The 26653-nt window shown below is 38.0% G+C and overlaps 2 protein-coding genes across 8 annotated transcripts; one reads left to right on the top strand and one right to left on the bottom strand.

The window, feature by feature from the left end:
- The first annotated feature begins 771 nt into the window (after window positions 1-771).
- LOC140200249 (BTB/POZ domain-containing protein KCTD21-like) lies at window positions 772-5439 on the top strand. Of its 2 annotated transcripts, none has more exons than XM_072263281.1 (2): window positions 772-793; window positions 4282-5439. In XM_072263281.1, exon 2 carries the CDS (start codon window positions 4317-4319, stop codon window positions 5097-5099), a length of 783 nt encoding a protein of 260 aa, XP_072119382.1. In that variant the 5' UTR covers window positions 772-793; window positions 4282-4316; the 3' UTR covers window positions 5100-5439. The 2 variants fall into 2 exon arrangements, with proteins under 2 accessions (XP_072119382.1, XP_072119383.1); XM_072263282.1 differs by lacking the exon at window positions 772-793 and adding an exon at window positions 863-949.
- A 3595-nt stretch (window positions 5440-9034) lies between these two features.
- mitd1 (MIT, microtubule interacting and transport, domain containing 1) lies at window positions 9035-26643 on the bottom strand. Of its 6 annotated transcripts, none has more exons than XM_072263283.1 (9): window positions 26417-26643; window positions 25505-25650; window positions 22570-22725; window positions 21593-21694; window positions 16750-16886; window positions 16408-16491; window positions 15465-15580; window positions 12999-13059; window positions 9035-9288 (listed from the first exon to the last, which is right to left on the bottom strand). In XM_072263283.1, exons 3-9 carry the CDS (start codon window positions 22712-22714, stop codon window positions 9193-9195), a joined length of 741 nt encoding a protein of 246 aa, XP_072119384.1. In that variant the 5' UTR covers window positions 22715-22725; window positions 25505-25650; window positions 26417-26643; the 3' UTR covers window positions 9035-9192. The 6 variants fall into 6 exon arrangements, with proteins under 6 accessions (XP_072119384.1, XP_072119386.1, XP_072119388.1 ...); XM_072263285.1 differs by having other exon boundaries at window positions 25505-25637; XM_072263287.1 differs by lacking the exon at window positions 12999-13059.
- Between the last annotated feature and the right edge of the window lie 10 nt (window positions 26644-26653).

Raw genomic sequence — 26653 nt, 5'->3', positions numbered from 1 at the left:
TTCACTCCATGTCATAAATCTCCCAAAGACATAACTGCATACTTCTGCATTTGCCACTTTTCTACACAACTGACAATCCATATTTTCCTTCAGTCTTGAAGTTTCCTCATAGTTATCTTCGTCTCATTCACGTCTCCAATTGAGCCCCACGTAACTCAACTTGTAACTTAACTTCTAGTTACAAAAAACATGTTAACTATTTCCTTTTCTTCCTAACACTGAGCCAATGTTGTATCGAGTTTCTCACACTTCCTTGGATCCCTTGGCTTTTAAATAACCAGCAATTCCAATTCCATGTCCAACTCTTAAACACTGTAATGGATTTAAATATTAAACATAAAATATCATGATTTCATTTTGATTAGTTTTGATGAAAGAATAATAAATTATAGTTCAGAATTATTTCATTAATTTGAAATATTGACTCAGCTTTTCTCTTTTAATACTGCTGCTGAATATTCTAACATTTTAGAATGTTCAGCAGAACTTTTAGACATTTTGTTTGGGGAGGGGGTGACTTAAGTATTGCTTCATGAATCCAGCAATACAAGCCTGTTGAGTTTCATTAACCCAGCATAGAAAACGAAAGAACTGCATTAGGCTAAATGCTGATTACAGCCATCCACATGGTAATGCGCATGTGTGCTGCTTTGCAATCTGGGAGTTGTGGTTCATTATTGGATCAAGATTAGGGAAAGTCATGTAAACACACGGACATGAAACTACAAAGTCCGGACGTCGATGCGCTACCAGCTTCCACCACGGGTTCGTCACGAAGTTGGGTTGAAGCAAGGTGAGTGCCATGCACTGCACGATGTAGGGTTGTGTGAATCGCAGGTGCACTCATCTTCGCAGTGTTTGGCGATGTTGTGCTTGCGGAAACAGTGATTCAGGACATGGTTGCAGTAAAAAGTGCATTTTCGAATAGTGTCGTAATCTTCTGCATTAAGTACGTTTCAATCGGAAAGGGTTTTTTTTACATAACAAATCCGCTGTCGGCGCAAATCATGCTTTCACGATTAAAGTAGTGGATACGAAAACAGATTCAGAGCGCACTGGGAGGAAAGTATATGCTCCGTTAAAGTTAAGTTTTGACATGTATTTGTTTACCTAGTTGAATATTTAGCCGCTGAAATGCAGAAATGACATTGACCAGCAGAATAAACTTTGGAAATAAAATTTCTGCTTTGTGTTAACCTGCTACTTTATGGAATGTCTGCTCGAAGAATTTGATAGACGTTTGAAGTTAGAGTACCGCTTATCAAAGCCTCCTTTAAGAAGAACATATATGAATGCATTAAATATATTAACAGTTGTCACAGAAGATGTGAGTGTTTTTTTTGTTTTAACCTTGTTGCGACAGATATACAGCCTCGAGACCACATTTTGACTCCGTTGAATATTGATAACTGCTGTTTTTTTCTCTTATTAAGATGGTATGGTACCACTTGTAATTTATTGAACATGAGAAATGGTTATTTTTTTAAATGAAGAGGTCTGTAAAAGAAAGTTTGCATTTCATGAAGTGACTTTAGATATCTCAATTTCAAAGCAGGCAGAAAAATAAATTGAACTGTGAAATACAGTTGATTTTAGGTTTATCTTGAACCTTTTTTTGAAGCATGTAGCCTTATTTTTCTTTGCTTTCTTCAGTCTAAAATGTGTACTTCCCAGATATAATTCCAGAATAATATAAATAATAAATCATAATCCTTTGTTGTAAAGAGATGTTGTAAATTTAGTCAAGAAGAGGAAAGAAGCATGTGTAAGATTTAGAAAGCTGAAACCAGAGGGTTCCTTGGATGAACATAAAGGAAAAACAATAGAAATTAAACAGGGAATCGGGAATTCTGAAAGGGACCATGAAATGTATATGGCAGGTTGGATTAAATAGAATCTTAAGCCATTTTATAGATACATTAAAAACAGGAGGGTAACTAAAGAAAGGAAGTGGGCTAGTTACTAAATGAGTTCTCTGCATCAGTATTCCTAAGAGGAAGGACATGGAGGAGAATGAGATAGGGGATGGATATACTGATATTCTCGGGCAGGTTGATATCGAGGAGGAGGAGGATGACAAGCAGTTATTGGGGGCTCCTGAAGAACATATATGGTGTAAGTCCTCGGGGTGGGGGGGGGGCTGATGGAATCTATCCCAGATTATTGAAGCAATGAGGAGATTGCTGGGCCTTAATGGAGATCTTTGGGTCTTTAGTCACAGATGAGGTCTCAATCGAATAGCTAAATTTTCTTCCTTTATTTAAGGCACTAGAGACAAACCAGGAAATTTATACTGGAGGGGTTTGCATCAATGGTTGGGGAATTATTGGAGAAGATTCTTAGGGACAGAATCTACTCACATTTGCAGAAGCATAGACTTATTGGGGATAGTCATCATGGAGATGTCACATCTTACAAACTAGATTGAATTTTTGGGAGGTGACGAAGATGAATGATGAACCAGGGTGGTGGATATTATATGCATGGACTTCAGTATAGTTTCCAATGTGGTAAGGTGATCCAGAAGGTTAAGCCATGTGGGATTCATGGAAACTTGGTAGATTAGATTCAATGTTGGCTTCTTCATAGAAGACAAAGCATCATGGCAGAGAGTACATGACAGTGAGGTGTGTTTGGACTTTTGATACTTGTGAAGTGTGTAAGTTATCTGGACAAATATGTAAGTGGTCTGAGTAGTGAGCTTGCAGATGACACGGAAATTGATGGAACTGTGGATAGTGAGGAAGCTTGCCAAAGGATTTGGCACCAGTTGGAAATGTTGGCAGGAAAATGGCAGATGGAATTTAACATAGACATATGAGGTAATGCACATTGGGAGATCAGATGTAACAGCATTGTATGTGGCAGGACCCCTAGAAGGGATGTTGTGATGCAGTCCATATAGTTCCCTGAAAGTGGCAACAATAGTATGTGGGTGATAAAGGTGAGTGGAATACTTGCTTGCACCAGTCAGGGTATTGAATATAAAACTTGGTAAGTCGAGTTGCAGTTGAGTAACATTTTGAAGCCACAATTAAAAAGTGTGTGGTTGCAACATATATGAAAGCTGTGTAGACTTTGTGAGTGTGCAGAAGGGGTTTATCAAGATTTTGCTTATATTAGAGAACATGGAACAGTACAGGCCCTGTGGTCCATGATGTTGTGCTGACTTTTTAACCTACTCCATGATCAATTTAACCTTCCCTCCTATATAGCCCATAATGCTTTTTTTCTTCTATCCCTGTGCCTTACTAAGATCGATACACACTAAATCCACCACTCTACTTTCATCAGTTTGTTTTATTACTTCTTGATGTTTTATTGACAAGAATTGTCAGTACTTAGTGACAATTTCTCTTTTCACTATGCCTTAGTCAGCTGCTCACCTATTTAAAAAGTATTGTGAACTGGTCTGTTTTGACTTTGATCAAGTAGTGACCATGATTTGGAGAATGATTTTCCTCGTTTCATATTTAGCCTCATCTTTTTATTAATTCAAAATGTGATCCATCCCTGCCACCTTATTGGCTTAAAGTAGGATCCTTTTGCATCTTTTGAAATTCTATTCCTCTTTCTCCTTTTTCTCAATTTAAATTTTGTATCAATGGTCAAATCAATAATTAAAACTGACTATAATAAGTTTGATTAACATCTCAGGTTGAGACTCTACATGCAACCTTTACTTCGAAGAATGTTGCTCATTCTGCTGAGTTATTACAATGGATATTATTTTGCTCCATATTCCAGCATCTGCAATCACTTGTCTTTGTAGTAATTCCTTTGTATGTAATCCGACCACAGAGTTCCTCTCTTATTTCCTTCCCACAATCTGATAATATATAAAGGTAACTTTAATTCCACATTGAATCTGCACCTTTCCTTAGTTACATCAATCTTCTCAGCAATATGTATTCCCTCTTTACCAATATTGAAACTTGCATTCCCCTTTTCCAAATTTCCTCCTTCAGTTAATCATTTCATAATGTAATAATACTCTACAAAATTAGAAGAGGTGTTCAACATTATCAGCCACATAAGATGGTATCTGCAACAAAACCAATCTCTTATCCTTCCAGCTATATTGGAAATAAATCATTCTATGTGTGGTTGCTAATGAAATAAAGAAACAAAGAGTATGTAGTACCAGTGCATTCACATAAAGAAACAAAAGTATGGAGGCTAGAAACAGTACTTTATGTGTGGTGCGGAGTGTTTTTGTTCTTTGCATTAAGTACTGTTTCATAAAATCTTTCTCTCTTTTTGTCTCCTTCTATGACACAGATTATAGGAAATTAAGATTACAGTATCAATTCAATATGTCTGAGCCTATAACATTAAATGTAGGAGGAAAATTGTATACCAGTTCTCTGGCAACTTTAACGCGATACCCAGACTCAATGCTGGGTGTGATGTTCAGTGGGAAAATGCCCTCAACTAGTGATCAGCACGGTAATTACTTCATTGACAGAGATGGGAAAATATTTCGATATATTCTAAACTTTTTGCGCACATCAAACCTCGACCTCCCAGATGATTTTCAAGAAGTTAGACTTTTGAAGAGAGAAGCTGATTTTTACCAGATCCAGCCTTTAATCGAGGCTTTACAGGAGAGAGAATCTGAAATTGCCAAGGCAGAAAGGAATGCAATGCTCAACATTACTCTGGACCAGAGACTACAGACTGTGTACTTCACTGTTAAACCAGCCCCACAAATGTACAACCTAACCTCGTGTAGTACAGAAGTCTTTGATGCCAACATATTTTGCACATCAGCCGAATTCTTGAAGTATTTGAGCTCCAAGTTTTGTTACTTTGTTAATGGTAAACTTTTACCAATTGGCTATGAGATAAAGGATCCACATCATTTGACATTACAGTGGGTTGGACATGTGGCAGTGCTGCCTGAAGATGAATACACAAGGCAACATTTAAAAAGACTTTGGATTGTGCCTACAAATGAGCAAGTTAATAATTTTCAGTTGTTTGTGGAGGAAGTGCTAAAAACAGCAATGAGTGATGGATTCCATGTAGATTCACTACAGCCAGATTCCTCTGACTTCATGAATTACAAGGTTCTTCGTCTAGTCCGATATAAATAGAAAACTTCTCCTAAAGTATTAATAATTGTACTTGTATTACTGTATAACAGTAAAAGCCTTAAATTATTTTCCTCCTAAACTATATGGCACTTTAAGTTAAATTGCTGCATTTACTAAACCTGAGTAATAAGAGCTTACCAATGTAATCTATGTGATAGTTTATTTTGTGATGATATTGGCGAAGTCCAACAATTTATTTTTACCCAGCTTTTACAATTACTGAGGTGTTGTACAAATAATTTTGAAATGAAATGTATAGCTTTGAAAAAATACTTCTAATAACACTGCAATTGTTTAACTTATAAAAGAAATATCACCCATCATTTTGGCCTATGTATCATGCTTTAGCTGAAGGGTTGCAAAAAAAATCACAAGATTTTTTATAAAGTAGTTTTCACAATTTATGATGAATAAATGAATATATTTCTTAACATCCATGATTCCGATATTGTACAGATATCAAGGAAAATAGAAATAGGATAACTTACCAGATATTTACTGATTGAATACTTGATTCTAGTATCATGATATATTTTATAAAATAATTTTATAACTACAAAATATTATGTGATAAGACATTCCTGATAAGTTGTAGTAACTGCTACAAGAAATATGGTCTATGCAGATTTAGGTGGATACTGGACTTGTAATAAGAACATAGAAGTAGCAGTTGAGAGTTCCTGAAAATAAGGGTTGAGATCCTGCTTGAGAAAATGCAATGAAACTAATTATTATTTCTGATCATAAGTTGGAAATAACTTTCATTAACAATGGCAACAAACTTTAGTACCGGTTTATGAAAGGGCAAAATACAATTTTCCTGGAAAAATAAGTAGAGACAGATAAGTTTTTTTTAAGCTAGAGGTTGAAAATAGAAGTTTTGAAAGGAATAGGCATGGTGCTTCAGCAAAGAAGATCATTAAGAATGTTAGTGAGGTGGCCTGAAAAATTGTAAATTACTTTGAGGAGTCACAAAAGTATTGAAAATTGCCTTTGAATGAGTGGAGTTAAAAATGTGGAAGAGGTACTGCAGAATAAGTGTGGAGCTAATTGGAGCAAATGATGGCAAAAGCAGCGGTGCATTATTGAAGTTGTGGTCATCCATTTGTTCTTTGAGATGGAAAGGTTTGTTGTAGAATGCAATTCTGAAATACTGTGGGAAAGAAATTAATGTGATCAAGCCAGATTTAATGAAGAAAGGCTAAACTATATTGCAAAGCTAACTTGAGTTACAGAAGTAATGTCTAAAACTACAAAGAGAGAAGTTGAAAGTTTTTTTCCCCCCAGAAGGTGAACAAGTCATCAAACAACAGGGAAGAGATCATAAGCTGGCAAGGATGGCAGAGATGTACAGTAGGAACGGAAAGGACAGCAGTCAGACAAGAATGGGCAAAAAGATACTGTCAGTTAATCTAATAAAACCAGATAAAATTAGATTATTGTGTGAACTTTTGCATGAAGTGTGTGTATTTGTACACTTGGAACTAAACCCATAAAGAACAGGTGTGTGTATGTATATAAATGTTGCTTATGTAGGAACTCTTTCAGCAAACTGAAAAAAATTAGGGCAATATGACAGATATAATTAACTTTTAATGAGGACATCACTGAGGTGTCGATGGTAGAGCTACTGCCTCCTAGTTCCAGTGACATCTGGTGTTCTCTGTGTGAAGTTTGCACATCCCCCTGTGATGGGGTGGGCTTCCCCAGGCTACCCCTTGTGTACTGTATAGGAGAGTGGTAGAACTTTAGGGAAATTGATGAGAAGGAAAAATGAACAATGTAGCATTAGTGTTCCAAGGGTGTTTACAGTCAGTGTGCACTCAGTGAATTGAAAGAACTGTTTCCAAGCTCTATTTACGATCCTAATATTTGGAAAGGCTCAGATATTTTCAATTATTATGAAAATGAAGAAATTGGGAATTAATACTGTAATATGTATAACATAAGTATATTATTTCATATTTAAGTGTTCCAAAAAAGTAAGATTATCAATTAAGAAATATTAAAGTCTTAAGGTTGAAAATCGGTTCAACGTATCGTGCACATGTTATAATTGCTCGATTTAAAAAGTATGCTTGTGAAAGACATAGGCAAATGTTCCTTATGAGGAAGTTCTTGCGGCAAACTAAAGAAGTAAAATAATACATCAGATGTAATTTACTTGAAGCCTTCAGTGGTAGTCCAACTCATTTAATGGGCCTGATTAAAATTGAAGATGCAGTTGACATGTTATGAATTGCTCTGTATAGATGGGCTGATCTTCATTGTTGTGCCGTGGAGTGGGCCTACATTAGGCTGTCTGCTTTTCCTCCATCAGTGGAAGTGTTTCAGAGGTTTCCCTGCATGGAGAATTTGTTTCTTGTTTGGTGACAATTGCTTTTGCATATTCTGTCCAATATCTACTACTGTATATCTAGCTTCAATAATATGGTTAAAAGGACTTCTTGTTATGGGAATGCTGCTGAGAATTTGAAGTTCTGGTGAGCTGCTCCTAACTGTTGCAGTACTTTTTGCTTCAAGTAGAATAACTTAAGCATTGCTAAAGCTGTGGCATTTTTGAATCAAACTTAAAATTTAACCAGTGCCTGAAAGATTGCGTGACATTCTAGCATTTTACATTTAAAAAAACAATTCTTTAAAAATTTTCAACAGTTGTTAAAACTATTCTCTAGAGCCGGGGTGGTGAACCTTTTGAGATCATGTGCTCAAATTGAGTCCTGTTGTTTATTTATGTGTATTCAATGTTTTAGTATTAATAAAAGTATAACAGAGACAGATTGAAATAAATGAACCATTTTAGAAAACCTGTTCAAAAATTGTTAGTCTTTTAAAAAGGCAATTGCGAAGTAACATTTCAAAGTAGTATTGTTACTGTAACTATTTACTATCCAAGCACAAATGTCTACACTAGGTCTGTGAGAATTTCAAAACGTATCATCCAATGTCATATGTTCTCACAACTGCTTAGCTGGCGCCAAGCTGGTGAGATGTTTCCTGTGAAAACGTCGCACTACACTGCGGTAGTAAAAAAAAGCATTCACTGCCTCATTTGGTAGTAAAGAAAAATTGTATGTAGTTTTTATTATTGTGGGCAGGGTTTAAAAAAAATCGAGAGGTGCCACTGCTTATTGCGTTTCAACAAAATCTTTGCACGTGCCCTCATGGGCACGAGTGCCATAGGTTCACCACCCCTGCTAGATCAATGCTTGTGTATATACAAGCTGCAAATTAATGGCCACTTGCAAAATCATGGAAATTTATTTCCTCAGCGTATTTTAAATGATTTACCTTTATATTTGCACATCTACATTGAGGTATGAACCAATCCTCTGTGGTTAAAGATGTTTTTGATAGCTAATGGTAATGACGCAAGTATCAAACTGACTTTTGAGAGTCAAAAGAATCCACAATAACATTATTTTCTTTCATGCTCTTCTTTCTCAATGAAAATTTTAAAATAAATATAATGGTGTTTGTTTGTTACTATTAGAAATGGAGACATGAAAAATTAAACTATCAAAACAAAGTCTTAGTTGAGCAAGGAAAATACAGGCCAATTGAGAGTCTTCTGAAGACCTGCCGTTTTTCTTTAACTATGATCTGTGGTCATTGTTACCACCTTTGTTAAATTGCTGCATGTATGCAGATTAAATATGAATATGCATTTAATATTTTTGTATTGTACACGTTGTGTAAAGCTGACCTGAGAATGTATAGCAAATGAAATTAATGCTTTTGGAACAGCATGTGATCAATTTCCAGCATTGTTGTAATCAATCTTATTAAAATTGTTCATTCCTTACAGTACTGCTTGTGCACAAAGTATGTGTGTATAGTAGCCAAACATTAACATGGAGCTGTAAGACAAAACTGTTATCACGTGTAAACTAAACTATTAAATGTTCAAAGCAAAAACAGAAAAATTGTTATATTCAGTATCTTCAGTTTATTGTCATGATAAGAAATCACTTCTTCAGTGTGCCAAGTATTCAAGTGATAGTAACTTAATAATTACAAAATATTTAAATCTTTTAAACATAACTTTCAACCATAACAGTAATAAAATCATCAGAATAGTCGTTTCTCCTAATTATGAATTCTTTGTATGCTTGATATGGAAAATGTCGACTGTAGTTTCATGACAGTGTCTCAGGTCAAAATCACAGTAACCAATGGAAAATCGGCCCTGGAGACAAAACATGAAAATTATCTTTAAAATTATTTGTTAGCTTAAAATAAAATAAAATCTCACCATTTTTAGTACTTTTGATTTAAAGAGACAGTTTTGTGATAAATTGACCAAATTGTCTCAATCACCAATTTGGTGGTTATCAGATTGCTCATGGTTATTTTTATTTTCTCCCCTCTTCTTTGCTATTCTTTCCTCCATTTATCATTTAAAACCTCACTAATTTCTCCTTTATGCACTTGATGTGTCAGGTTGCCCAAATGATTTAGCTAAATACACCAAATGAAACTAGGATGGTTGATGATTTGCAGAAACAGTTATTTTGAATTTAAAAAAAATTATCAACATACCCTTGGGTAAAAATTGATTAGTTACACAAAATCAAATACAAGATATAATTTGTATACTGAGTATCCAGGAAAATAGGTGATATCCTGTGTTGGGAAATCTTTGATTTGCATATATCTCTGAATATTGGAAGATGTGTCTGATAGAAGTCAGGTCTTGGATGTACAAGGGGATATTGTTCAATTTCACCTTTGTTGGATTGTATATACTTTGCATTATTACATCATATCTTTCATGAAAAAACTAAGTACTGCCTTTTCAATGTACTTCGAAATTTGTTACCACGGGCGGCTGTGGAGGCCATGTCATATTTAAGGCAGAGGTTGATAGGTTTTTGATTGGACATGGCATCAAAGGTTATGGGGAGTGGGGCTGAGGAGGTGGGGGGGGGGGAGGAAAAAAGATCAGCCATGATTGAATGGTGGAGCAGACTCAATGGGCCAAATGGCCCAATTCTGCTCCTATGTCTTATGGAAATAAGGCAGGTTATTGGAAGACACAAGAGGCTGCAAATGATGGAATCCGGAGCAAAAAATGATAAATTGCTGGAAGAACTCAGCAGGTCAGCAGCACCTGTGGAGACAAAGGAATGTTTCATGTTTCAGGTCAAGACAGAATGTAGAGAGAAGAAAGCCTATATATAGAATTGAGGAAGGGTGAAACAGTTTAGTAGCTGATAGATGGAACCAAATGTGGGGGGTGGGGTGGATGATGGGCTGGGTAACAACAAGAGGCTGCTAGGTGATAAGTGGAAACACAAATAAAGAAAATTTTAGCAACACACATCAAAGTTGCTGGTGAACGCAGCAGGCCAAGCAGCAACTTTGATGTGTGTTGCTTGAATTTCCAGCATCTGCAGAATTCCTGTTGTTTGCGTAAAGAAAATTTTAAGAAGGTGGAGCCAGATGAGGGAGAAAAGAGTAGAGACAGAGGCTGGTAGGCAATAAGCAGAAACATAAATAAAGAAAAGGAAGAAAATTTTAAACAGAGGAGCCAGGTGAGGGAGGGAAGAATAGAGGCTATAGGTAATAAGTGGAACCAGATAAGGGAGGTATGAGCAGATGGCACCAGACTGAGTGGGCTGGGGTTGGGGGGGAAGGAAGGTGAATGACAGGAAAAGTGAACCAAGGAAGAAGAAACCCATAGAGGTATGTGGATGATGAGCAGATGGACAGAGTGATTAATCTTGGTAATGAGGGTGGAGATGGTGGTGGTGGGGATAAACTCTACTGTAGTTGGATTGGTGACTGCATAAAAAGCACAGGGAATTTGTTAAATGAAATGTTCAAACTATTGGGGTGTCTGTCTACCTCAACCTTTCCTTTCCCCTCAAGCATCTGGTTCTGTTATCCATCACCCTCTATTGCCTAGTTCCACCTATCACCTACCAGCCTCTGTTTCAACAATCCCCACTCCCTCTCTTAGCTGTCTCTCCCCATCACCCCCGGCCCTGAAATCTCATTTTATATGTCACCTACCAGCCTTTGCCTTACCCTTCCTTTTTACTTCTATACACCAGCTGTCTTCACTCTACACTCAGTCCTGATGGAGGGTCTTGACCCAAATTATCAACCACTCTTTTGCCTTCACAGATACAGTCAAACCTGCTGACTTCTAACAGTTTATATTTTACTTACGTTGCCTATTAATTCTCCACAACATGCTTGCTTAGTACATCAGAATAATGGAGAAAGCACATGCAATAAACAGAGCTTCACATTAGAATGGAATATTGTTATTGGCACTGAATCAGCCAACCCATAAGGAAGTGACTTAAATTGCAATCAGACAGTAACTTTAGTGGAACCAAACTTGTATCAACCACCAGCAAAATTGATGAGAGAGATGTTCCAAAACAAATGTTTAAATTAACCCATGAAAGTAATAGGATGGAAGCAACTGATCTTAAGGTTAACTAGATTACACAAGTCAGTTACTGTAAAATATATTCCTCACACTCAAATGCCAGGGAGATATGACACATTCTGGGACATACTAAACATTTTGCAATAAAAAAAATAATGGCGAAAGAGATTGTTTAATTTTTAAATGTTTGTTCTATGCCTAAAAAGCTTTGAAATACATCGTAATTAATTTAGAAATAAAACATTTTATAAATAAAATTTGAAGTAGATATATTCTTTCATGCTGCCAGAGATCCTTGCCTTTCAGGTGTGCTTCTTGATAATTCTGATGGATTTATTTCTTATCTCCCTTACTAAATGCTTCTGACCATTACCTGATCTGCCTCCTCTAATGTCTTGTTCATAACCTGCATCAAGGTACAACTGAAAAGTAAGGTTTCTCCCAGTCAATCATGGGATACAAGTCAACTAATCATATCACAAGGAATTAGAAATAAGGACTTCACTATGCAGAGAAAGCAGAGTTGCTTTCCATGAAGTCTGCTTTCTTGCTGAAATAAAAGACATAATTTTACCCTATGGCTGCATTGGCATCATAGGAAAAATGGGCACATTACAGAAGAATAGAAGTTTGTCCAGTTCAACAGCGGACAATCTTATGCATAAGCTAAACATGTTCCGTACTGACATTTGCATATTAATTAGCTTATCTTTCCCTGCACTGTCCATTCCATTTCTATTATGTGTTATTTGTTCAGGGTAAATCTGTCCTGGTATCATTGATGCTTTGATCAGGATTCAAAACTCCAACGTGATTCATTAGGGTGGATCATGCTTAACCCAACCTTTGAGTTGGTCTTCCCCATGCTAGTCCCATGATTTGTGGTAATGTGGTTACTAGTGCACAGCAGACATTAGAAACTAAGGGTAGTGTTTCCAGTGCCCCCCTCCCTCCGTGATTGTTATTTGCTGGTATTCTACACTCCTGTTGGCTAACCATCAGCATGATCCTGCCTGTCTGTCTACATCATCCCCATTGCTGTTTACCTCCCTGTTTGAACTCGTACCCCAAGTCTCATTCTGAATAAAGTCTCATCCTAAACAATAGTCTTTTTTTGTAAATGTAGTTATCTCTTCTCAAATAATACAGTGCCATTATTTTGAAAGCAATATTTGACACAGAACAGTAGCTCCTTGAATACATGCATGCAAAATGAAAATCTGGGACTGCAGTCCAAATAAATTCTGCAGGACGTGCTACAACTCCTTTTGATAAACCTGGTTTTGAAATCAGTGTTAGCATGAAGTTCCATTTCTCAACCACTAGTTGCTGCTAAAGGCAGAAAAAGAAAATCAGGCCGTCAGCTATAAGTCAAATTTTAAAGAATGATAAATTTCTGCTAAATAGCCGACCCAAAATATGTAGAAATATGAGCATTCAGTTTAATTAGAAATTGTATTCTTTGATGGTCAGCCTTCCTTCAAGAAACAAACCTGTGTTTTTTTAAAGTAATCTAATCCTCTTCCAATCTTGATCATTAACCCATTGTTGAATCTAGCATGAATAAAAATATTACAATTACATACTTTTTATTTTAAAAAGGTAGCTTTCTGAAGAGTAATTTAAAATGTATACTTAATGTTCTGGCACAAAGAACATCAAAACATTGATTATAAGAGATTTACTTTACATTTAGAAAATAAAATAGGAAACCTGTAAATATTCCAATCACATTCTAGAAGTTATTTTCTACAATTTATAATGTGGGATATATTACTTCCATTAGCCTACATTCATTTCACGTTAAAGGTTGCTGAAGGGATTACAAAGATAGAAGCAATATGTCAATAACATCTAATTATTACCTTGTACAGAAATCTACTTAATGTAGAAAAACATAGCTAAAGTCCATGTATTAATATAATTAAATGCTATTACAGTACATATTGAACAGATGATATCAATACTGTGAGTGCAGCCCAGTAGTGTAGCAGTTAGCGTAACACTATTAAAGTGCCAGCTATGTGATGGGGGTTCAATTCCCATCGCTGTCTGTAAGGAGTTTCCTCTGTCTGCTCCAATTTCTTCCCACATTCCATAGACATATGAGTTAGGGTTAGTGAGTTTTGGGCATGTTATGTTGGTGCTAGATGCTCAACGACTTACAGTCTAACTTCAGCACATCTCAATTGCATTGGTCGTTGACGCAAACAACACATTTCACTATCTGTTTCAATGTACACGTGACAAATAAAACTAATCTTTAACAAAGTAGTTTTAGTTTCCATAGCAAGCTTTTTCCAGAGGTTGGGTGAGACTAGAACTAGACGTCATAGATTAAGGGTGAAAGTGGAAGTGATGGACGCAGGTTCAGTAGAACATTTAAGAGGCATCTGGAGAGGTACATGAGTGGAAGGGAAATAGATGCTATGGTCCAAGTGCAGGTCAATGAGACGAGGCAGAATAACAGCTTGGCGCGGACCGGAAGGGCCAGATGGTCTATTTCTGTGCTGTGGTACTCCACTGCTCTATAGGATGACCTGAAGAACCTTGTCTGCACACAAGCACCTTGGTCGTTCTCCATTAGCGTAAAAACTGAAAATGCACAACAGACTGCCAGCATGTGTACAGAAAGAATAAAGTTAGCTCTTCAGTTTGATACCTTGAATGATTTGCTTGCATGTAATCAATCTAAAATGTTAACTCATTCTTATTCCCTGTAAGCTGCCTGCCCTGCTGTATGTTTTCCATAATTGTCTTTTGCTTCCTCTGTATTTTACTGTTCACTGAAGTGACCTGATGAGTGGTCTACACCAGGATTAAAAGGAATTGTCAGTGTCCCTATTTTCCTGCTGTAACTGAGAATTAAAAGTATTTGGAATACAGTGGCAGTTGGGTGGTGGATATTAATTTTCTTATGTCTTCAAGAGAGCAGCTAATTTGTCTGATTGAATCAAAGATTGAATCATAGCAGTTAAGTGCTTGTAACACTCAAGGCAGTCTAAAATAGTTCAATAATGCAGGAAGACAATTGGATCATCAAATCTTCCTCACTTTTGAGCAAGCCGCTTACTTTCACTCTTCCTCTCTTGTATCAAACCCACAAATCTTTTTCCCTTGCTACCTAATTGTTTTAGGAAAGTCATTAATGAATCTAATTCCATTGCCTTTTAATCGAGTTCAATCCATTTATTATTTTAAGGTTCATTGTCCTTGTCATTCCAAAAGCTATACAAATGTGAATTCTTGTTTATAATGATGTAATGGCAGGATCAAATCTTAGTTCTTATTAGATAGATCTAGATCAATGTTATTAGCTTCTTTGGAGGCACAAATATTAGGAAGGAATCTCCACTGTCTCAAAAAATTTTTTTTGCACTACTTATTTTAACTATTTAATAGAAAGATATATACACACGTGTTGGCGCGTGGCCAAGTGGTTAAGGCGTTCGTCTAGTGATTCAAAGGTTGCTAGTTTGAGCCTTGGCTGAGGCAGCATGTGTGTCCTTGAGCAAGGCACTTTACCACACATTGCTCTGTGACGACACTGGTGCCAAGCTGTATGGGTCCTAATGCCCTTCCCTTGGACAACATCGGTGGCGTGGAGAGGGGAGACTTGCAGCATAGACAACTGCTGGTCTTCCATACAACCTTGCCCAGGCCTGCGCCCTGGAAACCTTCCAAGACGTAAATCCATGGTCTCATGAGACTAAGGGATGCCTATATATAATATACGAACATATATAACAAATAAATATAGAGAAAAACCAACTGAGTTACATTATATATCTCATTGTACTGCTGCTGTAAAGTTAACAAATTTCATGACATATGCGGATGATACTAAACCTGATTCTGATTCTAAAGAATACTGAGACCTATTAACAAGAGCAAAATAACACTAGGAGTGACAAAGTAAAATTTCGATTTCTTACAAAAAAAAACTACAAATAATTTACCTGATTTCTCGATCATGTATTGACGAGGAATATTTTATCTCCAACATTATCTTGTAACTCTGCAATGACTGTTTTATTTCCTCAAGACCACTGGTCTGCTGCGAGTTATTACCATCCTAAAATTGAATAGATTAAATTAAAGAATATATATCATAATTATAGTTTAAAAAATCTGATACAAGTATTTTAGAAATAGCATTAACAATACTATATGTAAGATCCCAATAAATTAAGACTTGGAATCATAAAAATAAGTTAATAGTTATAATTTTGGCATCGCCTTAAAATATTTTTCCTCCTTTCTGTAATTTGTCCTTTTGTAGCATTCTTATTCCATAACTGTGGATATAAGAAATCTGCTCAAAGGTTCCAATTTATGCCCTTATAAAATTAGCCAATAGCTAATATACAAAAGAGGCAAAGGTAGCTTAGTTTCATATTAGTTATGCAAAAACAATGTTAAGTATTTTTAAAAATTATTTTCTGGCTTTCAGATAACTTAATGATTAGTTAAAGAGATGTTTGCCCCAGGGAGTGCACCTTGTGTGGTTAAAAGACAAGGTCTGTTCTTGGATCTAACAGGAGTGTAGCTCTGACCAAATGAAGTTAATCTCCACAGACAAGTCATTACTGCTGAAATTTTAACTTATTCCTTTGGAAATTTCTCCTTGATCAACATCACATTAAAACAGCTGAGGTTGTGAAGTACACAAAGTAGAAGTAAATCTGGAAAAGTGTGAATATAAACATCCCTTTCCACAAAAAGAAAGATACTTTCAAAGTAGAGTAAATGAATTGTAAAACCCCACACAGGTACAGTTAGCACCTTTAATAATGTACCTGCAGCAATCTAGCTGTAGTTGTGTACTAAATTAATTACAAACTTGCAATGAAAACCATGGTCTCCTAGCCCTAACACAATGAATCGCTGTAAATTACGTACATCAAGTGAAGTCAGCAGATGGATAGTTTTCACACTGCAAGGTCCTTTTATAAGCATCTCACAGAATCTCAGGAAGTTGTACAGCTAAAAAATAAATGCCATGAAATGAGTATTGGTTATGTAGATTGTAAAGTTAAAATTGCAATTAAGTTTAAAAGTAGTATACTTCAATTTCTTAGTCTATTTTTGTCTGAACAGATTTGAATATTTGTAAAATATTTAGATTTGGATATTCAACAACCTGAATGGGACAAAATACAGAAATGGTGACCTTGTTTACAAATTAAGACAAAACTTGCAAGGCAACAAGATGTTTTAATGATACACTAGGATGATTGTCACCTGATGAACATGCCTGATGTACGGATCTTCTACCCAGACCTCAGTAACAAAAGAATCCAGGTATGGTTTGAACAACTTTTCGTAACTAAATCCAGTAGCATCTTCTGGAATTTTGATCTGCTCATGATATTTTCCTTCTAAAATACAGAAAGGTAGTACAAGATTATATAAACACAATTTTTATCATCTTTTAGGCATGTTTTAGATTTATATTTAATGAACTAGCATATTTTAACTTCCAAATAAAAAATTCTGCAATAATGAAAATTTAAAATTCAGTATTTAATTAAGTGTAAATATGAAACCACAGAAACATGGGAGTTTCACTTTAACAAGGAGCTTGAAGGCTTGGAATTTATTTATTATTAATTAACAGTGCAGAATAGCTTTCTCTGGCACTTCAAGCTGTGCTGTCCAGCAATTCCAATTTAATCGGAGACTAATCAGAGGACAGTTTTCTAACTGGGCTGTCTTGGGACTGGAGGAGGAAACCAGAGGACCTGGAGAAACCCCACACATTCCACAGGGAAGACGTATAGACTTCTCACAGATGATGTTGGAATTAAACTCCAACGAGCTGTATTAGCGTCACGCTAACCACTACATTATCGTGGCTACCTTATAATTTACAGTAAATATTCTGTACACAAAACAATTTCCATTTTTGTATCTGGATTAAAATTCTTTATAACAGTTTAAATTTTAAGATAAAATGATGTAGATGCTGTTAATCCACAGCAACACACACAAAATGCTGGAGAAACAGCAAGTCAGGCAGCATCTATGGAAAGGAAAAACAGTCACTGTTTCAGGCTGAGACCATTCATCAGGCTGGAATAGAAGGGGGAAGAATTCAAATAAGAAGGTGAGGGAGGAGGGGATGCAGTGAGAAGCTGGGATGTGATAGGTGGAAAAGGTAAAGTGCTGAAGAAGGAGGAATCTGATAGGAGAGGAGAGTGGACCATGGGAGAAAGGGAAGGAGGAGGTGCACCAGGGGGAAGTGATAGGGATGTGAGGAGAAGAGAAGAGGTAAGAGGGCAGTCAGAGTGGAGAATGGAAGAGGGGCAGGGGGAAAATTAACAGAGGTTAGAGAAATCAATATTCATGCTTTCAGGCTGGAAGCTACTGAGATGGAATGAGGTGTTACTCATCCAACCTGAGAGTAGCCTCATCGTTGCAGTAGAGGGGGCCATGGACCATCATGTTAGAATTGAAATAGGGATTGGAATTAAAATGGTTGACCACCAGGAAATCTTGGTTGTTGTGGATGGAATGAAAATGCTTGACAAAGCAGTTTCCCACTCTACACTGGGTGTCATCGATGTACAGGAGGGTACATTAGGAGCACCAGATACAGTAAACTACCTCAAGAGATTTGCAGCTGAAGTGTTGTCTCTCCTGGAAGGACTGTTTGGGCCCTGAATGTAGGGGATGGAGGAGGTGAACGGACAAGTGAGCACTTCTCCTGCTTGCAGGGATAAGGGCTGGGAGGGAGAATAGTGGGGAGGGATGACTGAACTAGTGAATCATGGAGAAAAGGACTCCCATGGAAAGCAGAGAGTTGAGGGGAAGAGGAGTAAAGATATGTTAGGATGCTATTGAAGGTGGTGGAAGTTGCAGAGAATGAAGCGCTGGGTGGGGAGGCTCATCAGGTGTTAGAAAAGGACAAGAGAAAATCTATCACTGTTAATGCAGCGGGAAGGTGAGGTGAGGGTGGATGTCCGGGAAATGGAGGAGATGCAGGTGAGGGCAGCATCAATGGTGAACAACGAAAGGAAACCCTGTTCATTGAAGAAGGAGGAAATCTCATTCTGAGAACAAATGCAGTGGAGACGAAGGAATTGAGAAAAGGGAATGGCATTTTTACAGGCGACTGGGTAGGAAGAAGTATAGTCAAAAGACACCTGTGACGATCAGTAGATTTCTTTGAGACAGTTTGTCCCTAGAAATGGAGGTAGACAGATTGAGGAGAGAGAGATTTTAGAAGCTGATCAAATGAATTTAAGGACGATGGAAGTTGGAGGCAAAGTTGATGAAATTGACGAGTTCAGCAATGGGAGCATGAAGCAGCACCAATGCAGTTATCAGTGTAGCACAGAAACAGTTTGGGAGCATAACCGGTGAAGGCTGGGAACATGGACTGTTCCACATGGCCAATGAAAAGGCAGGGATAGCTGCGGCCCATGTGGTTGCCTATGGCTATACCTTGGGTTTGGAGAAAGTGGGAGGAGCCGAAAGAGAAATCGTTGAGTGGGAGGACCAGTTCTGCCAGATAGAGGAGGGAGGTGCTGGATGGGTCCGGAGTTGATAAAGAAGTGGAGGGCTTTAAGGCCTTCTTGATGGGGGGGGGGGGGGGCGGAGGGATAGAGTATAGGGATTGGACATCCATAGTGAAAATGAGCCAATCAGGAACAGGGAATTGTAAGTTGTTGGAGAGATCGAGAATGTGTGAAATGTAATGGATGTAGCTGTATATGGGAAGGGACTGAAGGGGATAAAATGGAGTCAAGATGTACCGACACAAGTTCAGAATTTATTCCTTTCCATAGGTGCTGCCTGACTTGCTGAGTTTCTCCAGCATTTTGTGTGTGTTAATTTTTAAGATGATTACTTTTGAATTATTCACGAGAAAAACATGTCCAAACTAAACTGCACAGAGCCAACCTTTTATGACAATTAACCATACCCTTGTTTGAAGATGCAGTAGTTTTTAAATCAGGAAGAAATCTGTTTTTTCAAAATCTTACGAGGTAACAAAGCTACCATTTCACGAGGTAATTTTACTGAAAAAGACATCATCAAGAACCGCTACTGAATATTTAGAGAATACTACAATAGCAGTTTCTGAACTTTATTTCAGATTTTAAAAACATTCTGGAAATTAAAATGAAATACAATGTATTAATATTCTGTAGAAAAGGAAGTCTGTCCCATTAATTGGTCTGGACTGGGTACAATTGCATTCCGTTCTGTGCTTGGCTATTAAGTAGCCACAAATATCGACTAAAGCCTTTACTCCATTTTAAACAAACAGCTAGAAATATTTTTCTCGTTGTTTCTCACATTAAATTGTATTCCCACTCGTATGAAGATTCAGGAGATTGCATTCTCTTTGAAAAGTGTGACTGAATGGGAAAGAAGAGGGATTTGGGGTGCAGGTGCACAGATCAATAAAACTGTGATGCAGCTTAATTTTAGTGCAATCCTTTTAAATAAAAGCACCAAGTTCATTCCCATAGTGTAGGATGGAAAAGTAAAAGTTGTGTGAAACTTACATTGGCCTATTAAGTATATCGTATAGAGTACTGTCACAGGACTTGGAGAGCAAGAACATGTTACAACGTGAGTAGGGTTGCCACTTACTATATAATCCACGGTAATGTGAAGCAGTCTATCGCTTTATGCAGATCCAAACTGACCACCCAACATATTCTGTCTCAGCTGATAAAGGCAAATATTTCAAGTTACTGCCTTAAACGCTCTAATTCTCACCTAACTGGTGAAAGTAAAATTTTACTGCACTATGACTTTGATACAGGATGCCAAAAAGGAACAGAGATTAAGTGGTAGTGACTGGGAAAACCCAAACAGCATCACTCATATTTTAAAACTACCAGCATAAGCACACAAAGTGCTTTAAAGTAAGAAGCCATTTACTTCAAACTGAACAATGAGAGTAAATAAAGATTTTGACAGTATTGCTTTGATAGACTGATGACCACTTTCTATGAATGTGAACCTCACTGCCACAGAGAGCAGGTGAGATAATTAACACAGATGCAGACAGGAAGAAACTATTTAAATGTGTCAGTGGGTGGCATGGTAGTGTAGTGGTTAGCACAATGCTTTACAGTACAGGTGACCTGTGTTCAAATTCCCACCACTGCCTGTAAGGAGCTTGTACATTCTCCCCGTGACCGTGTGGGTTTCCTCCGGTTGTTCTGGTTTCCTGCCACAGTCCAAAGATGTACCCGTTGGTAGGTTAATTGGTCATTGTAAATTGTCCCGTGAGTTGGCTAGGATTAAATTGGGGGTTGCTGGGTGGAGTGGCTTGAAGGGATCAAAGGGCCTGTTCCACGCTGTAGCTCAGTAAATAAAATAAATAAAGATTGCAAGAATATGATTTCATACGGGGGCAATAAAAGACTTGTGTAAAGCATGAATCTGTCACATGAGCTAAATAGATTGCTTAATTGAGATAAATGCTTTAATTTCTTTGTCATATTCTGTATGGGCAAAACACAAGGAGGCTCCACCAAAATGTTTTGCTATTTTCTTTTGGGGGTGGGAGGGGAAGAAAACATAACATTGATCGGTAATACATCATTAAGGCTGTTGAAATATTGACACAACTGTACTACCTAATTCTGAAACACAATTCAGGTGGTTTATTTCTTTGAATTTTCTCGTGTTTTCCTCTCCCTTTCAAAAAATAAGCATTTGGAATAAGTAATCCATGCTACCATGTAATTCCAATGTTTCTGTGTGTAAGCCTATACTATTTTCTTAGCCCAGTGTATACATCAGCCAAGCTTAAGTTTATCATTGCTTTTCCAGCGCAGTGAACTGGAATGGAGAATTTGGTTGGTACTTTTCCCCTCACCAGGGGATATTGTGATTGTATTTAGTCTGTTCCCAGATGAGATCTGTTAAATCAGCCCTTACCAGCAGTCGACTATTGGACTTTTCCTTTTCTGTATGACAATGTAACAGCTCAGACAACTGATTAACCATTCTATCTTTTTGAATTGATTAAGACAAAAAAATGTATTCAAAGATTACATCTGGCATGAGAAAATACGTCAAATGTGGGACTTACAACAATGACTGCAAAAATAGTTACTTTCTTTGAGGTAATTCAGCCGTTCTTTAATTTTTTCTGCTCGATCCATGTAGTCTGTTATCTTCTTTCGATAATGGACTTTTTTTGCTTCATCTTTTGTAGCTATTAAAACAAACAAATTAGTCCGGCAGTCATGACATTAGCCGTATGAGCAGTTTACATTCAGTTTCTATTCCTCTGTGATTTAAGTGGATGACTCATGCTTGCTTTTGGTTACATAGGTTTTACAACCCTTATTTATCTTACCCAGGTGTTCATCCATCATTGAAAATTGAAAGACGATTTGATTATATTGTCATATGATCGAGACCACTTTTACTTTAAACATTAGACCTTTCAATGTGAGGATCAGTGTTACCACCTGCTTGAAATGCATTGTGCATTCCTCTTTTAACCCAAGACATGTTGCAGTTAATTCTTCTGCTCCGGCTTAGTTGAGGCATGCTAACAAATTAGGGTTCAAGCCTTGTACTTCCAAGGCTAATATGCTTGTGAATCACATCCTATATAGATTTCATACATTAAACAATCAAAAAAGCAATTGTAAAACAATTGCAACAATTAAGGCAATAAGCATATAACACAATAAAGTGAACCCTTTGCATTATTTTTTAAAAAGTAATTTGGGGCATCACAGTAGTGGAGTGGTTAGCATAGTGCATTTATAGATCCTATTACATGCCCCACCAATTATATATTCGGTCTGTGTTGGTTGTTGACACAAATAATGCATTTCATTGTATGTTTCGATGGTTCAATGTACATGTGACAAATAAAACTAGTCTCTGATTTATTTTCCTACTTCTCAGTTGATACTCGTGTTTGGTTTATTTAGCTTGTGCAACAATAAGTATTTTCATAATTAATACTTACTTTAGTTCTGAAAAACATAAGAGCAGGAAAAGTACTTGCAGTTTTTTTTGGAAGTTCTAGAACTCATGATATTTCAGCAGAGCGAACTTTAGAGGCTTTACTACCTTTCAACACTTCCATAAGAAGATGGATGCCTTCCTGATAGCAAATCAATGCATCTTGCAAACGGGAATCATTGTCCAATTCAACAGCCCGCTTCAGCACTGTCACGGCTGAGTTCTCCATTCCTGTCAACATGCTCTGAGACATGGCAGCAGAATCTATAAATAACAGTTAACAAAAGCTTATAAAACATTCTTTAATATAACTGCTGTATAAAAAAGCTAATTTGTATGACACTTGTACCATGGGTTTATATGCCTATGACAATGAATCTCAACTTGATTGGACAGTAGGAAACATCAACTGCTTTATCATTATAGATGTTGATATCAAAGGGTTGAAGGTACAAATGCAAGAGAGAATGTCATGCAAGAGGGTTTGGTCAAGGGAGGCAGAGGACTTCCCACAAGACGAAACCTAACATCATGAATGGCTGCGATGCTTCACTCCCAGATGAGTTCAATACCTTTTATGCACGCTTTGAAAGGGAGAATAAAAGTACTGTACACCGTTGCAAATCCCTGTAGCATCTGCTGACCCTATGATCTTTCTCTCAGAGGCAGACAGCAGAACTTCTTTCAAGAAGCTGAACCTTCGCAAGGTGTGAGGCCCGGATGGTGTACCTGGTAGGACACTGAAAACCTGTGCCAACCAGCTGGTGAGAGTGTTCAAAGACATCTCCAATCTCTCGCTGCTGCAGTTGGAGGGTCCCATTTACTTCAAAAGGGTGACAATCACATCAGAGCCCAAGAAGAGCAGGGTGAGCTGCCTCAATGATCATTGCCCAGTTGCGTTCGCATCTACTTTGATGATGTGATTTGAGAGGTTGGTCATGGCCAGAATCAGCTCCTGCCTAAGCAAGTACCTGGACCTGCTGCAATTTGCCTGTCACCACAATAGGTCCACAATGGATGCAGTCTCACTGGCTTTCTACTCAGCCTTGGAATCACCTGGACAATACTAATACTTGTGTCAAGCTGATGTTTACTGATTACACCTCAGTGCTCAACACCATCACACCCTCAGTTCTAATCAACAAGCTCCAAAATGTGGGCCTCTTTACCTCCCTCTGCAACTGGATCCTCGTCAGGAGACCATAGTTAGCATGTATCTGAAATAACATCTCCTCCTTGCTGACTGGTGCACCTCAAGGATTCATGCCTAATCCACCGCTCTTCTCTCTTTCTATACCCATAACTGTGTGGCTAGGCACAGCTCAAGTGCCATCTATAAATTTGCTGTCAGAATTTCAGATGGTGACAAGGAGGCATACAGGAGTGAGATCGATCAGCTGGTTGAGTGGTGTCGAAACAACCTTGCACTCAATGTCAGTAAGACTAAAGAATTCATTATGGACATCAGAAAGAGGAAATAGAGTGAACACACTTTTCGGCAGATCAGAGGTGAATAAGGTGAGCAATTTCAAGTTCCTAGGTGTCAACATCTCTGACAGTCTATCCTGGGCCCAACATATTCATGTAATTACAGAGAAGGCATGGCAGTGGCTACATTTCATTATGAGTTTGAGGAGACTTGGTCTGCCACAAAAAGACCCTCGGAAATTTCTACTGATGCACCGTGGAGAGCATTCTGACTGGCTGCATCACCGTCTGGTATGGGGCGGCCACTGCCCAGGAACAGAAAAATCTGCAGAAAGTTGTAAACCATCGTGGGCAATAGCCTTCCCAGCATCGGGGACACCTTCAAAACCCAATGCCTCAAAAAGGCAGTACTGCTCATTAAGGACCCCCATCACCCAGGACGCGTCCTCTTCCCATTGCTACGATCAAGGAGGTGGTACAGGAGCCTGAAGACACACACTCGAAGTTTCAGGAGCAGCTTCTTCCCTTCTGCCATGTACACCACCTCACCACTCTTTTGCTCTCCTTTTGCACTAATTTCATTTTTTTAATGTAACTACTGTAATTTATAGCTTTTTTTAATCATATATTGCAATGTACTGTTGCTGCAAAACAAATTTCATGACATATGCCAGAGATATTAAACCTGATTCAGATTCTGAGAATGATAATAAGTTAGGAAGAAAAATATGGGACCAAGAGGTAAAACAGGTTTCTCATCTGAAGATCTGCATCTAAAGTTGAACTCTGTTGAGTCAGGAAAGCATTTCAATTTTCCAAAGGTATAAGACCATAACACAAAGGAGCAGAATTAGGCTATTCAGTCCTTCAAGTCTGCACTACCTTTCAATTAAGGCTGTTTTTTTTAAAACTCCCCCCATTTTCGGTTCTTGGCCTTGGCCTCCACAGCCATTTTGTGGCAATGAATTTCATAGAATTGCCACTTTTCAGCTGAAAAACAATCCTCTTCATCTCAGTTTTAAAGGAAATTTCCTTTATTCTGAGGTTCTATCCTCAGGTCCAGACTCTTCCTACTAATGGAAACATCCTCTCCTTGTCCACACTATCCAGGCCTTTCAGAATCCAGTGGGTCCCTCTTCCCCTCCCCTCCCCCATCCTTATGAACTCCAATGAGGACAGGCTCAGACGTTAAACACTGTTAATGTTAAGCCTTTCATTCCTGAGATCAATTCTGTGAATCTCCATTGAACACTCTTCAAGGCCAGCATATCCTTTCTTAGATTATGGGGCTCACAGTTTTCCAAATGTGGTCTGATCAATGCCTTATAAAGCCTCAGCTGTATATTCTTGCTTTTATATTCTAGTCCTCTCAAAATGAATGTCAACATTGCATTTGCAACCTTTACTACTGACACAATCTGCAAGTGAACCTTGAGGTAATCCTAAACTAGCAATAATAGTCCCATTGCACCTCTGGTTTCTGAATTTTCTTCCTATTTTGAAAATAATGCCCAGTCTGTTGACCACTCTTCAGGTGCATTTAATCAGGAATTTGTAAAAGAGTTGTAAAATATGAGATACAGCATTTTCATTTTTCCAAGGAGAAGAATTTTACCTTTGGTTAAATTGACAAGTGCGATTTTTTTTTCTTTCTTTTTCAATGGCCCAACGAAGAAACTGCCAGGCACGAGGGCTTCAGGACAGGTGGTGGCTGGAGCTCCAGGAATACAAGGAGTTGTATTTGGACCCTGAGAGGCAAAGCTGCATTTATTTTAAAAGTTAGTTTTGTTGCTCCGTCCACCATTAGGGCACGCGGGCAGTAATATCCGAGTCACATTGATGTTTGAGGGGGGGATTTGAAGCAAACTGATGAACGAGGGTGGGGGGATGATATATGGAGTCATATTGGTACTTGATTTATACAGCCATGTAAAATATACATGACTGAGATGTACCGCAATTCACCAAGTCTGCATTAAGCACGCTTTGTGGTCAGCACCATGATCCCACTCAAGTCCAGACTGAGTATCGGCGGTAAATTCGACGTATGTCAACTTCACAGTGAATGTTCAGAAGCAGGACCTTAAACTATCTTCCTCTCTAGTCCATGAAACAGGCACAGTCCATTATTCATTTGTTTTTTTTATTTGTTGAAACAAACTGGTGAACTGGTGTGGGGTTAAAATAACAAAATAATGACTTGGATGAGGAAGGGATCAAGCGGTGGATGGGTTGCCTCTACCTTGACACTCCCAGTTTCCGTCATTATTTTAACCCTCATCTCCCCCAACTCTATTACTCCTCCTCACTCAGCTCCTAACGCTTACTAGCTCCTGCCCCATCTGGCCTCTGGCCTCTCGCCTCTCTGTACTGGCCATCTCCCTCCTTCAGTCCGGATCAAGGATCTCCGCCGCTGGGTCCCTCCGGCAATTTGCTCTTTATCCTATAACTATGTTGTAAAGTCTCTCTCCCTCTGGTCTTGTGCCCCGTTCACGTCTTTATTGTTTGTCCCTGCCTTGGTACTTACTGTAAATCCGGAACGCAGCAGTTGTTGTGGTTCGGAAGGCCGCTCGGAAAAGTGCCTGCGCCGGCCAGCCTGCCGCTCTTGTTAAGAACCGTGCGAAATATGGCAATGTAATCGCATCGTAACACGGCAGTGAATCGGGGAAATCAACTATCAATTAGAATAGCTACAAAAACAATGGAACGCGGCATAACTGACAGTATCGATCAGCGACAATGCTAGGGAAGGGCGGGTGGGCGG

Source organism: Mobula birostris, chromosome 7 (assembly GCF_030028105.1).
Source record: "Mobula birostris isolate sMobBir1 chromosome 7, sMobBir1.hap1, whole genome shotgun sequence".
Lineage (NCBI taxonomy): Eukaryota > Metazoa > Chordata > Chondrichthyes > Myliobatiformes > Myliobatidae > Mobula > Mobula birostris.
The sequence above is the reverse complement of the archived record's forward strand: the minus strand, read 5'-3'. Positions and strand labels throughout refer to the sequence as shown.